Below are 15,055 nucleotides of genomic sequence, written 5' to 3'. Positions count from 1 at the left end.
CAAAAAATGGTTGGGTCTAGGACAAACTCTTCGGTAAAGAAAAATTTGAGCAGTATTTTTATATTTAATATTTATTTGTCAACGTGAATTGCCATTAGGATAATTAAGAATGCACACAAAAAGACATACATAAAAATATCGTAAAGTTATTTTAAGTTTACTAATTGCCTTAATTTAGTCAACTAATATCACTTCATTCCTTCCTAGTAAAGCAATGTTCATGGTTTTCCTAGATGATTAGTGTAATATATTCAAAAGGTGGAAGGGAACTGGGTTTTACACAACTAGGTATCTGGAAATCATAAGGCAAAATTCATAAAATTCATTAAAATTTCCATTACCCAGGAAGTATTTAATTGTGACCTGACCATTTATTCCTAAATGAAACTGATCACAGCTGCAGATTTCCCTTGGCTCCATACCACTCTTAGCGACCTTTCTTAAGCCAATTAAATGCATATCTTTAGTAACAATAAATAAATGAGTGAAGTTTACTCAGCTCTTAAAAGAAATACCCATTTCCTATGAATAAAGAGTCTTAAACTTTGTTAGTGGATAATTTGTTTTTGAAGAGTCTACATCATGGTCATAAATGTCTTTTAGTTTGAAGTCTGATAGAGAAAATATCTATCTAGGAATCATTTTTACTCTGTAGGCTTCAAATTTAATAAATCATGGCATTTTTCAAGTGGAGGAAATACAAGAATATACAGTCTTTGACTTCAATATACTTTATGGACAGAAGACATGAGGCATTTCAGCAACATAATGTGATTACAGTGGAGAACCTTTGTCGAAATCATTAGGCAAAGATTTGACTTAGAACATCATGCTTTCTTTTACAAGGAATATGGGAATTTTAACTCTGGATGCTTTGCTTCTGGTATCTGCATCTCTCCACACGATTCTGTGGCTTTTCATCTTGTACAGTTAAGATTTTTAAATATCTTGGTCACGATCTGTTGGGACTCAAGAGGCCTAGTTCTTCCACCAGAGTATATAGTGCCTTTCCTTTTTGCTTAATATTTAATAAGTTGCCAAAATTCTGTCCTAGATGGAATAACTCCTATTAGGAATCCAAAAGCAACATGGCTTGTAGTTATATTTAGAGAGAATAAAGTACTGGAGTGTTTAAAAAAATATGTTCAGTTAGTTTTAATATGCATCTTTTCTGTGTTTGGAAAACATCTTATTAAATAATGCTAACGAGTCAATTTATAGTCTTCAGTGTAAGATTTATGCCACATCTGAATCTGCTCATCAGTAGAGTGAGTCAGAATGTTGAAGTTAAAAGGGATTCTTTTCTCATTTCTTAGGGAATGTGAGTATGAGGCCTTTATGTGATAAATGAAGATAGTTTTATTGATTTGGAAAATGAAACAGGTAATAATTTGGCTTTTGATCATACTTTATCTATGTGATTTACAAAAGTAAATTTTATAACCTTTGTAATATTCATTTAAATAGATGTATCTTTTCTCTTTATCAGAGTATTTATAATACTAAAATTACATACTAAGTTTGGGGAATGCTTGAACTCTCTTCCAAAAAATATAGTTTTATAATATGTTCTACACAACCTGGATTAAAAAATATATATATATATATATATATATATATATATCTATATATAGATATATATAGATACATATACACAAATACACACCATATGAATATAAACCTGACAGTGCTTTTAAGAGCTATTGCAAAACTTGTTATAAGAGTTGCAAAAAATATTGAAAATATTCACAGGATAGTGCAATAGCATACTTCTTAGTAGTAGACATTTTCTTTTTATTGAGTCTGATAATTTACCTTGATGTATAAGCCTCCCCCAGCCAGCAATGGAACAAATTCTTCCTGGAGGAAAAACATGATTTTCTTCCAGTAAACAAATAGGTTGTATATAATCTGGAAAAACAGAATAAGAACAGACATACATGCATTTCTAACAGATTTTAAAAATCAATTATTTTCAGCACGTTATCTAAAAAACCTGTATTTTTGTTTTTGTTGCTTGAACATTTTTTAGACATCAATCTTAGGGGAAAGAGGCATCTCCAGGAGGCACTCTTTGATAATGGACTAGGTATCACTAGTGGTCTTTTTGGGATCTTTTTCTACATTGTATCCTAATTACTCTTTAATAATGTAAACAAGGTCTTAGTTCTAGAGTTGGTCATTTATATTTGATTTTAAGTAATCATGCTATTTACAGTGTCGGTTCTGTAAAAATCTTGGTATGGCTCTTCTTTAGGGTCAATTAAGACACTTGGACAAATGTTCTGATTTTCCTCAGTTATCTCCACATTTAAAAAAGCTTTTAGGTGATTGTTTTACAGGGTACTTATGGAAGCATTAGTACTGGTCACTGACTTTTAAAGCCCCTTTCCAACAATTTACAAGCTGCCTGACATTTATTAAGCACCCACTACATGTAAGACCCAGGGCAGACACAAAAATGAGTAAGATATGGTGCTTACCTTCAAGGACAGGGCTACATAATTAATAGTCTGCCTTTAATAAGTGTTCTAATGTGTATGTAGACCAAATTCCAAAAGAGCACAGAAATGGTAGCATTTTCTCTTCACTGGGGGTTGGAAAAGTCTTTGGAGTAAAGGATGGAGTTGAGCAGAACCCTTCGTGTAAAGTTCACTGCCTCAGATGATTTCTAGCATGTTATCTAGGTATTTGGAGGAAGTCTTCCAGCTGCCACTCTATTAATATTGTTAAAACTCCTTTAAAATCTTCATTCTATGGATATTTTAATTTTTACTCACTTTACTCTTAGAATATATGTTCTTCTCTGTTTGTCCTACACTGCCCTTTGTGGTAGATGGACCTGCCTTTCTTTGAGAAATACAGGAGGCATGCATTGTAATGACCTATTTTCTCCCAGCTGCTCCTTTGAGTTTACTATTACAGAGAGCTTGGAATGTTTTATTCTGCTGGCCAACTTTCTAGAAAGTTGGATTTAGACACCTTGATGAAGATAATTGAATATGTTCCACTCCATTCCCCAATTCCATTTAAGTTATAATGATTTCTATAACAAATTATCCAACTTTTATGCACTATTAATTCATTGGTACTAATAATATTTCAAATCTAACTTTGAATGCATTTGGCCAGATAAGATGACTAAAACTGATTTCTTTTACCTGTGTAGTTCACTTTAAAATCCAGATGCATCATGGCGATGTCACTGTCCTTTATTCGTTTATTGTAATGTGGGTTTATGACAATTTGATCTATCAACCGAGTTACTATGTGAGGAGAAGTCAGATTCGATGTCATCTGCAGTCCCAGGATTGCTTTCCACTTAGATGGCTCTACATTTCTCCTGAAGATTATGAAAAAGACATTATAAGGAACTTTCCATCCACCACAGTTACTTTCTACAGATCTTCGTAGTAGGTATTTCAGAACTATTTGTGCCCATCCTAAAATATGCTTGAATTTCTCTGAACCAGTCTTTAAAAACATTCCTTTAACTTTTATTCTTCTGATCAGATCATAGAAAGAACCTCAGTTAGTGCTAATTTCTATCACTTATCTTAAATCATCTCGATCTCTAGCTCGATTGTGGTTCTCAACTTCAGTTTCACAATAGAATCACCTGGAGTATTTTTAAAAAACACTGTCGCCTGCTTCCCTTTCTCTATCTCTGATTTTATGAGTCTAGAATGGAGAGAGGACTTTAAAAATATATATTATTTTTACATTAAATCTCTAAGTTTATCCTAACATATGGCCACGTTTGGGAACCACGCCTTAGATCACATTCCACTGTAGAGATTGCATCTTGGTCCAGGGTTTCTTCAGGCAACCACAACAGCTATGGTAGTAAGGGAAAGGGGTTTCAGGAGAACTCTCCTGTTTAGCGGCTCACTGAATTTACACACAGTTAAAATCAGCAAATAAAACCTATTGTGATGCTTACAATCTAGCCTAAAAATTTGAGTAACTTTCATATGCAACAAAGTTGAAAAATTTTCCATACGTAATGTCCTTTAATAATGTATTGGTCAAGGCTAACATTTGTGTTATATGCAGATGAAGTTACAGTTTGAAAGTGTGCAGGGACTTCTAAATGTGCTTTTGGCCTGCAACATCTTCACACCAAGAAACTACTGGTGAATAGCTGGAATTAAGCCATTTAAGCCATATTCACAATGAAGTCAAAATTCAGTAACTGCAATTTTAGCAGAGCTAGTGATTTAATTCTTCATAGTTACAAGTGCCTCGTTTAATGTGGCATTTCAACTGTTAGAATCCAAATCACTTACAAATACACAAAGGGCATGAAGTTATTTCAAGTCCATTTGTTCACCTTTTTACCTGTCTATTCATTATTTTGTTTAAATTAAAGAAAGGATCATGTTTGATTAAGTCACAGTCATCAGTAAAGCCAATGAATGCCCAAGCATCCAGGCGACATCCACGGATAACCACACTGCATTAAAATAGCCTAACACCCATTTATGGACAACTTATTTTGTGCCAAGGCCAGTGCCCTGCACTTCGCATCAACTCTTTTCATTTTTGCTTCAGTGCTATGGATTTTACAACAAGAACAAACTGGGTACTGACAATTTACGTGGTGGGGCAGAAACTTGAACTGGGGCTGTCTGACCTCAGAGGCTGCATCTGCACCAGCATACTGGGGTGCCTCCAGTGGCCATGGGTAGGGTTCTGTGGGCAGGGTTGAGAACATGAGGGTAGGGTTGGGAGAGAGATAGGATCTGCCACTGAATTATCTGGGCTCAGGTAGGGAGGATGTGTCTGCTCTTAGGGGCTGGTGATAGCTCCTTACGTGCCCAGATGCCGGGCCAGGAGGGTATTATGGTGCTGTAGAGGCCCTGTTTGCTTGTCAAGAGGGCTTTTTGATTCTTCCTGTCTGGGTCAGAGGAATCATCAGTACTGACTGGACTGGTCAAACTGGACACATTGATGTTTTCAGACATTCTGCCTGCATGCACTCCCACCGTACCCTGGGACTCCCCTGCCCACACTGGCCTACTCAAAGACAGGATAGAATGAAATCTCTTTCCTGGTGTCCTAGCTCTAAACTTATTGCTGTATCACATATTTAAACATGTTTCCTAAAGCTCAGCTGGTCATGGTTGTCTCTTGATTAGTATACCTGTTACGGTTGATGGGTAACAGGTAGCTACTCTTTTTTAAGAATTGTGTTTTTGGGGCGCCTGGGTGGCGCAGTCGGTTAAGCGTCCGACTTCAGCCAGGTCACGATCTCGCGGTCCGTGAGTTCGAGCCCCGCATCAGGCTCTGGGCTGATGGCTCGGAGCCTGGAGCCTGTTTCCGATTCTGTGTCTCCCTCTCTCTCTGCCCCTCCCCCGTTCATGCTCTGTCTCTCTCTGTCCCAAAAATAAATAAACGTTGAAAAAAAAATTAGAAAAAAAAAAGAATTGTGTTTTTTATTAAACATTTAATATATACCTAATATTTACAAAAAATTGATTTTACAATTACCACACCATGTTTCTTACTTTACATTCAATTATATCTACTTATACGCTTTACATTTTGCATTATCATTATATTTTACATAAACAATTTTTAATATTAATATTTCATATCATAAATAATATTAATCACATTAATGGTATCATGTTGAAAAAATAACTATCAAAATCTGCTCAAAAGTCGTATGAGCCCATTACAGAGGTTCAATTTTAAAGTTGCCAGAATGTATTTATTTTCAAAAATGATAGGATTGTCTTCTTAAGTGCTTTCTACATATTTTATCTTCAGCAAAACTTACATGAAAGTTCAGACAGATAATGCAGTTATTCGCTATAGGTTTAACTCAATGATAAAATAATGCAGTTCCATAGCTAACCTCCTAAATTCTGTTCTTTTTTTTTTTTCTTTTGAGAACGAGAGAGAGGGCACAAGTGAACGAGGGGCAGAGAAACAGAGAGAGAGGGAGAGAGAGAGACAAGAGGGGCTCACCCAAAGCAGGGTGGGAGCTCACCTGATGCAGGACTCAAACTCATGAACCATGAGATCATGACCTGAGGCAAAGTCAGATGCTTAACTGACAAAACCACCTAGATGCCCCTAACCTCGCAAATTCTTGTCTTTTATAAGTACTATACTCCTTCTGAGAACAATAAATATTAGTTACTGATATGAGGGAGCTTGGAGGCAGCACAAAGCTTAGTAATCACCATTTTGTCTTGTTATTTTAAGGTTTGAAGTAGAAAACCAATCCATGATGCGTGAACTGTGAAAATTAAACATATATGCTTCAAGCTACTGGTCTAATTAAATACAAGTTACAGCAATATTAATCTGACACATTCTTAATGATTTCTGAAGTTGTTATAGCACTACACGGAAAATAGCCTTTTTTTCATATTTTTATTTCTCCTGTATCTATAGACCGTACTATAGGAAGGAGATACCCCTCCAACTTATCATTTGCATTTCTCCCTCAAGTCTTACTCCACATAGCTTTTCATGTCTATGTGCTTAGCTTCCCCACCACAAGCCCACATCAGCACAAGCACCATTAGAACAACTACATCCTATTGCAATCTTAGTGCCTTCTCTCAGAAGAAAGGCTTGAGAATACAGAAGTTATAGCCAATGGTACTCAATTTTATGTATCACCTGAAGAATTTTGCTAAAAATCTTGATTCCTAATTTCCACTTCCAGAGATTCTAATTTGGAAAGTTGGAGTGGGACTCAAGAATCTGCCCTTTGTTATTACTGTTGGGATAATGAGCAATACAGAATCCTCCCTGGCTTTTCCATTCACCCAAAGCTAAGACAGAGAAAGAAAGCCCTCAGAAAAATCAGTGTAGATGAGGAAGGGGTACTTATTATGTTTTAAAAACATATTTGTCTCAAAATATCTGCATTCTAGTGACACAAGAAAAAGCTATAGGACAGAAGACAGGTGCGGATGGAACAGGAAATAGCCCATTGGATAGGCAAGTCCCAATCTGGCACAGACTAAAGATGGCAGAAGTGAGTACCTTAAGGTAGGGAACGTTGGTTGAATTTCTGCTGCATTTCGCCTGTGCCTGCCTTGTTCAAGCAAAATATGTTTCTTAGTAGCAAAAGAAAGAAAGGCACAGGTTTGGGGGCAACAGAAAGGCATGTATTCTTGACTTCTATAACCTTAAAGACTAGCACACTTCCTGGTGCACGGCAGGTGCTCCTTCGATGCTGCACCAGATGGGAGGACTAACACTATGCCCACTCTAGGTTGCCATGTGCTGGTGTATAAATAAATTCCCTACTCAGAGTATGGGACTTTCATTGTGGTAAAAAGTAAATATGGTAAGACAGTTATGATAGAGCAAGATGATATGCCGAAAGGAAGAAAAATCAGTGGGAACCTGTAACTCTGAATTGCAATATTTTTCTGTTCTACCATTAGCAAAGATGGTACTTTAGTCAAGTCCACCCATGGCCAACCCCAACGTTTACCCCCAGCACAGCATTTTAGGTCTCTGTTATTATTCTCCACTGAATGGAAAAAAGATTCCCATGAGGATACTCAATTCCATTTTTTAAGGCAAGGAAAAAGTAAAATGCCTCTGAAATATGGTGCTGTCAGAGAGTAAGAAAGTCTTCAAGGAATAGAGCCCAAAGGTCCATCGACTGATGAATGGGTAAAGAAGATGTGGTAGATATATATACAATGGAATATTTCTTAGCCACCGAAAAGAATGAAATGTGATCTAGATGGCATAATGCTAAATGAAGTAAGTCAGTCAGAGAAAGACGAATACCATGTGATTTCACCCATATGTGGAATTTAAGAAACAAAACAGATGAGCATAGTGGGGGAAAAAGAGAGGCACAGCAGAAAACAGACTCAACCATAGAGAACAACCTGAGGGTGGATGGAGGGTAGGTGGAAGGGGTATGGGCTAAATGGGTGATGGGCATTAAGGAGGGCAGTTGTTGTCATGAGCACTGGGTGTTGTATGTATGTGATCAATCACTGAATTATACTCCTGAAACCAATATTACACTGTTTGTTAAATAACTGGAATATAAATAAAAACTTGAAAAAAAATGTTTTCAAGAATATCAGGGGTAATTTTAAAAGAAAAGAGGAGCTAGATTAAATGGGATAATACTGGTCAGTTTTAGTACTTTAAGTATCATATGGTATCATAGTAATATTGAATAATGAATTATTTCAATAAGGAATGAAATAAATGTATTTGGTCATCTCTAAAGAGCTAAATTAAAGAACGGGAGATTGGCAAGAGGCCTCTCTACGGATAATTTCATTATTGATGTATGTCAATTTAATAGCTGTGATCCAGAGTATAAATCTATATATACCTGTCCACCCAAGAGGCTGAGTAGTGGTTGCTTCTGGAAGCAGGGATGGTGATTGGGAAGGGGGAATAAGAGAATTCTGCATGTGACGGAAAGTTTCATGTCTTGATAGGAGTGTGGGTTACACAGGCATATGCCTTTTCAAAACTCATCAAATTGTGCACTTAAGATTATGCAGTTGCTCTCTGTCAGTGGGAAAAAACAAGTATTAAACTCTAGGTGGTGAGTTTGCTTAACAGCAGCAGGGTTAGCAATTCTCAAACTACTTGTGTTCTAAGCTTGAACAAATCCATAAATATTTTGTGGATGGTAGGAACAGGTTTCTCATTATTGGAGATGAGCTAGAATGCATCTTGCGGCAATCTATTTTCATTGGAGCTGTCACTTTGAGTTCATATTTATAGGTATATGGCTGTATCTATTGAGAGGGTCTAGGAGCTCGACACACCAGCAGTAGCAAGGAGCACACAAGATCTTGATTTGTAAAATGTAGAAGAAACTAAAATTACCTAAACAGAACTGGGGTTTCTTAGAAAGTTTGATTTGAGGACTAGGGGGGAAGAAGCACAAAATGAATCGGGAACATCTTATTTTGCAGAAAGTAAAGAAATTCTCAAAGAATGAACATACATCAAGACCAACGCGGGGGCAAGCTTAAAGGGTTTCACCAAATATGAGGACTTTGTATAAAATAACTTGCTGTAATAAAAAATATCAAAGACAAGAAAGACATAAAGATAGCAAGCCTGGCAGAAAGTCTATTCCAGATTGAAAAAGATGAAAGAGTTATAGTAACAAAATGCAGTGCATTATCCTGGATTGGTTCTTGGGTGGCAAACTGACAAACAAACCAGGAAGGTTATAAAGGGCATATTTAGGACAGTAGACAAAAATGAACACATATTATAGATTAGATAGTGGTATTGCATTAATGTTAAATGTCCATGACTTTCTGTGATTATGTAGGAAAATATCCTTGTTCTTAGTAAACATACAGAGTAAAGGGGCACAGTGTCTAATACACTATAAAGAGATTCAGAAAATAAATATTTCTCCAGATTGGAGAGAATGAAAGAATATTTCTCCAGATTGGAGAGAAAGATAAGAAAGTTTTCATAGCGTAAAATGTAAGCAATTGATGAATCTCAGTGAAGGTACATAAGAGTTCTCTGTGCTAGTATTTGCAATTTTTGTTTGTGTTTGAAATTATAGCACTATAAAAAGTTTAGAAAATAAATATGCTGAATGTCTCCTGGGCAAGAATCAGACTCTGGACCTTTTCTGCACAGGAACAGGAGGACAATAAAATTTTTATTGCACATTTATGTAATTCACAGTACGCAAAAGTATTGCATCATCTTACTTTCGTCCTGATAATCACTCTAGGGGGTGGACATCCTTAGGAACCCCCTGTGGGTGAGGATACCTAAACAGAGATACCAAGTCACATGAAGTCGGTAGCGTAAGTAGGATCAAAATTCTATCCTCTGGTTTAAAGTCAACCTTCCTTTTAAGGCACAGTAAAGTTGGTCCATACTCTCCAAATCTCTGTTTTAAGGTTGGAAAAGAAGACAAATCGGTGACAGAGAAAAAGAACAGGCATAAGGAAGCTTAATTACATCCAGGAACACTGTGGCTGATGGATGGGAATAGGAGTGTGGACTGTGGTAGACAGAGAAGAGCTGTCCAATTAAACCATTTAACCACCTGCAGATTAAAACGCCTGGACCAGGTTTACATTTTTTGGGAAAGAAGAAATAATACAACTGAATGGGTAAGGAGAGCAAAATGCAAGGTTGGTGAGGATGAGTTTGAATTCATCACAATTCTATTACAGTTTACACTTGTTTGCTTGTGTTCTGATTGAAGCTGTGTGAAAAGACATTTTATGTCCTATATAACTAAACATGTGTTTATAGTAGACCAAACTGCTTTTCTATTTCGTTTGAATATTTGTGGTTTAAAAAGCTATGATATTGGTATCATTGACCTACAACAAGTACATCTGTAAGGTAGATAAATGAAAGATGCCACTAATATTACTGTAAGCCTGGTTGACATTTAGAAAGCATATGTTCTGCAAGAACATCAAACGGACTAATTTACCAAATCCAAGGTTAATATGGGAGGTTGCTAACTTAATAAGACCCATCTCTGTGCAATAAAAAACAATGAATCTGTAGGTAAGGATACCTTTCGCTTATAAATTGGGATATAGGTTACCCACCTGTGGCATCTGAAGGTATAGGTTATGTACAGGTAAAAGTTAAATTCATGTTTAACAGGGGATGGGAAAATATTGACTGCTATGGACATTTTTTTGTGGTGTGGCTGAAAACAGATTAAAATATTATTATCGAGAGGCAGCAGAGTCACGAAGGTGCAGTTTAGCTATGGGACAGGCTGTAGTTTACTCATCTAGATACAAGGTGTGATGCATAGAATAGAGAGCTTGGATGTAGATGGGCAGTAACTTGGGTAGTCCTTTTGGAGCCCAGGTGATTAGTCCAGCTCTGGCTATGGGTCCTTATTTCAGATTCCTCGGGTTCTGAGTTCAGGTTTGCCCTCACACTGGTCCAATGGGATCAATCCTTTAATACTCTGCCCCCCGCCCCCGTCTCCCAAACAACATCATAACCTTCTGCATCTGACAATTTGTCTCCATCCATCAAAGAACTTTCACTATCTGGGTTGGTAGGGAGTTAGTCTTTTGATCTGATTATAGCTATATCTTACATTCCTGAGCACACATGCTTCATTTCTCAGAGATTCTGGACACTGGCCACAGAGGCTTATTCTAATCCTCATAACTCAGGCCATTCTCTGGAGGTTCCTTTTACTCAATTAAGGTCAGTAAATTACCTTAGGATCAGGGCTTATGAATCTTCTATGAGGAAGCTACCTTTTACTTGGGCCTAATTCAGAAGTGTCAGAATAAGACTACCTAAGAAGGTGCCTTCTTTCAGGCAGAAGCAGAGAATTAACACGTTCTTGGGCCCAAGAATAGTTCTTTTCTCCTCCTTTTCTCCCCGTCCCTCCACTCTCTCTGTTTTTTTCCCTGTGGCACTGCTTTGGGAATGGCTGCTTCTAGAAGGAGAAGACAGATCCTAGAATTCAACACGTATTTTGTCATACTACATAACAAAACAAGAGTTAGATATGGTTGATATTGTTTCTAAGATTCAGTTATGGGTAGCATCAAACTAGATGTGACTTGAGAAGGAAATATTTTTATTCTAAGTCACAACAAAGTCCTTACCCATGAATTTCTAGAACACAGTTTATTAGTCACTTAAGGGCTATTTGAACGTGCTTTTTTTTTTTTTGATACTGACAATTTCTGATGCTATTGGCCTGATTGAACGATAACCAGCACAATTTATGCATTAAATACGAATTTCATGCCTTTAAAAGTGCTTACCTTGTGTACGTATGAATTTCAATTTTCATGTATGTAGGAAACATAATGCTTGATGCAAGTATCTAATGAAGAATTGATTTTTAATTTAGCGTTCTCTATGTTTATATATGATTTTAATGGGAAAAATGGTACTATATAATGTCAGAATGGCAGGAACATTTCCCTGAGGGGATGATTTTGTGAGGCTGCAGGAAATGGCATGCAGAGTGTCTGCTGTGGTCACCTCATCTGGGAGAAGCCACTGTGATGTCACACTCACCCATACACACAGTGGGCGGCCGACACCAGCCAGTCGTCGCTGACGAGAGATGCACCACAGAGCAGTTGGCCGTTGTAATAAAGGGCGACGACCCAGGGCCAGGCTCCTTCTTTGGCATTATTTCCTCCAACAATCTTTGGGCTGACTCGTGGAGTCACTAGTTTTTTCCCACATGCTATTAAAATAAATGAAGAAATAAAATAAGTGAATTAAAATAAATCTATTTTATTTTGGTGGATTTCCTTTGCTTACGAAAATTTAGTGGATCACTACAAAATAGTGATAGACCAACTCCATTCGGAATTTTAAACGGAAGGCATGAAGGAAGAAAACATGACAAAATATTTACTTACGTTTTTGGTTACATTGTAACAGAATCAGTGAATCCTGTAAACACTGTTTACTGTAATAGAAGAACAATTATATTTCAGAAAGTGTGCACCTAACATTTTGAAACAAAGTATAGTGTATCTATTTTAATCTTATTATCTTATTTTTTTAGTAGAATTAACCTTCAGATGTAAGTAGGTTATATGAAATGTGGGGACGCTGACACGCACAGCAGGAAAATCCTCAGTTTAAAGTCAAATAGAACGGAGTTTGAGCCCTTAACTCTCTACCACTTACATTTTGTGATTTTGGATAAGTTGTTTAGTGTCCCTGCGATTCAGTTTTGTCATCCATAAAATGGGAGCAATAGTAGTTACTTTGTTGGAGTTTTGTGAGAAGTTAAATAAACTGGAGTTATTGTGCCATACACACAATGAACATTCAATAAATGATAGTTATTGTTAGTTTGCTTGAACCAACCTTGGATATCATCATTCTATAATACAGAACATGTCTCAGTATTGCTAATCAGGCAACTATAAATGCCTCGCATTGTGTGTGAGGCTGTGTACCTCATTCAGAAAATTCACTGATTGATGAATCACAGGCCCTGCTTTCAAGGGAGATAAACATATAAACAGCAAAATATAAGACGAAGTATAGGCATAAATAATTTAAAAACTCACTACCTGTTTAAATACTTGGATACCAACTTTTTTCAAAGCCAAGAATTCTATGTTAAACAAAAATTTAAACAAAGGAAGAGTTAAAAAATGTGTTATACTTATTGACCACTAGAGATCAGTATAATACAAGGAATTAAAGTACTTTCCCACATTGTTTCCTGATTCTGCCAGGGCAGATACTGGTCACATTGAAACAAGCACATACACACATATATAACTTTAATAATTTCTATTTATATATGTAGCTACATATATTGTGCATATTACTTAGGTGTTTGAAATTTCAGGTAAAAACAAAACAAAAACACAAATCAAGACCCAAAATTCATATGCGATCACAAGTACAATCAAAGCAATTCAGTGTTTCTGGAACATACATGATAAGGCTTATTTGAAACCACGTGCATTCATACTGTCCAATTGACATATCACTTAGAATAGAAGGTAACTTCAATTGAAATAAAAGAAAATATACTTATATTTTATTAATAAGCAATGTGGATGTGATGTGGGAAACCAAGGCAGAAGGAAATGGTAGATCAAATAAATTTCCTTATAACCTGCAGCCTATTGACAAATGCTTGAGGCAGAGGAGGACAACATTTCTCCAGGAACTCCCTAATGTCTTAATGTTAATGCTTTGCTAGAGACTGACAACAGCTAGGCCTCCATATAAAAGTCCTTTTGGAAACTCCTCATTGCCTTTACTTCCCCCAGCTCCCAAGTATATAATCAGTCACCCTTCACAATCCTGGGGAAGCTCTTCCTGCCCATGGGTCCTGTCCCCATCCTTTTATAAAATTACTGTTTTGCCCCAGAGAAGGTCTTAAGAATTTTTTCTTGGTCGTGGGCTCCGAACCACCCCCCCCCCCCCATATCCACAACCACATCACACGCATGTATATCCATCTAAATATGGGTATATCAATATATAGTCATAATGAACTCCCCTTCTATTATATACTCATCGTTTGGAGAAAAGCAGTTTCTAGAATGCTTTCCAACATACTTTCAAGTTCATCCAAACTCTTTCTCTATCTATAGTACTCATCAGTGAAAATCCATATTCAAAATGGTTCAGCATTCTTAGATATTAAAGATGCCTAATACTCTGTGGTATGGACAAAACTGATGAAATTCTTTTTAGCAAGCATAGAAAAGCTTAAATAAACTTTTAAAATAAAAAGTAACTATTAAATTAACCAGAAAATGGACCTGAACTTTGCCCCTCATTCTCCATGCATTTCAGCCAGTCAAACTTTTCATGCATAAACACACACATGCAGTTTCTCAGTGTAGAGGAATAAATGCCTTAGTCTCTGGTCAGAATGAGCAGTGACTCCACACTTTGCCCAGGTATATTTAGAGAGATTGGAGGGAAACAGAATTATTGTCCCGGCCTTTGGTCCTGGAATCAGAGCTAGGTCAGCCCTCTGGACAGGAAGAAAGACAAGGGCAGGATCCTATGTCTTTCTCTCAGCCCCATTAGTTGAGGGGCTATTGTGATATAAATGGATGGGTTTATATCTATTGTATTGACAAAATAAATGTTTCTCTCCCATGTATGCCCATCAACATGGTCTTTTTTCTCGTTTATTGGCTATGCTTTCTCTTTCTTTCTCCTTTCTAGAACTGCTATTTATTTTTTTCTTTTTAGTTTTTTTTTCTTTTTTTTTATTATTTGAGAGAGAGAGAGGGAGAGAGAGAGAAAGAGAAAGAGAGAGAACAGGGAAGGGGCAGAGAGAGGAAGACAGAGGATCTAAAGCTGGCTCTGCTCTGTCAGCACAGAGCCCAACCTGGGACTTGAACCCACAAACCCAAAATCATGACCTGAGCCAAAGTCAGAGGCTCAACAAACTGAGGCACCCAAGCGCCTCTTCCAGAATTGTTATTTAAAGTGAGCTGTTGCCTTTGGCAATTTAGAAGATTGCAAGGTAGAGTGGAAAATAGAGGAACGTGGGGTTGCCTATGGATTTGTGAGCACGTCCAGGTCATGCTTTAGTTTCCTAGGCCTTAGAGTAGAGTAA

The 15,055-nt window shown here is 37.0% G+C and overlaps 1 protein-coding gene across 1 annotated transcript in view; it reads right to left on the bottom strand.

Moving 5' to 3' along the window:
* The window catches only part of TMPRSS15 (transmembrane serine protease 15), a 121,145-nt gene that overhangs the window by 7,991 nt on the left and 98,099 nt on the right, over positions 1–15,055 (bottom strand). Inside the window, exons 20-23 of the mRNA XM_045036720.1 lie at positions 12,366–12,415; positions 12,013–12,187; positions 3,162–3,343; positions 1,816–1,911 (exon numbers count right to left, since the gene is read on the bottom strand). Coding sequence (XP_044892655.1) covers positions 1,816–1,911; positions 3,162–3,343; positions 12,013–12,187; positions 12,366–12,415 — 503 coding nt within the window. The remainder of the gene's footprint in view (positions 1–1,815; positions 1,912–3,161; positions 3,344–12,012; positions 12,188–12,365; positions 12,416–15,055) is intronic.

This window comes from Felis catus, chromosome C2, assembly GCF_018350175.1.
Source record: "Felis catus isolate Fca126 chromosome C2, F.catus_Fca126_mat1.0, whole genome shotgun sequence".
Lineage (NCBI taxonomy): Eukaryota > Metazoa > Chordata > Mammalia > Carnivora > Felidae > Felis > Felis catus.
This window is presented reverse-complemented; position numbering and strand designations above follow the sequence as displayed.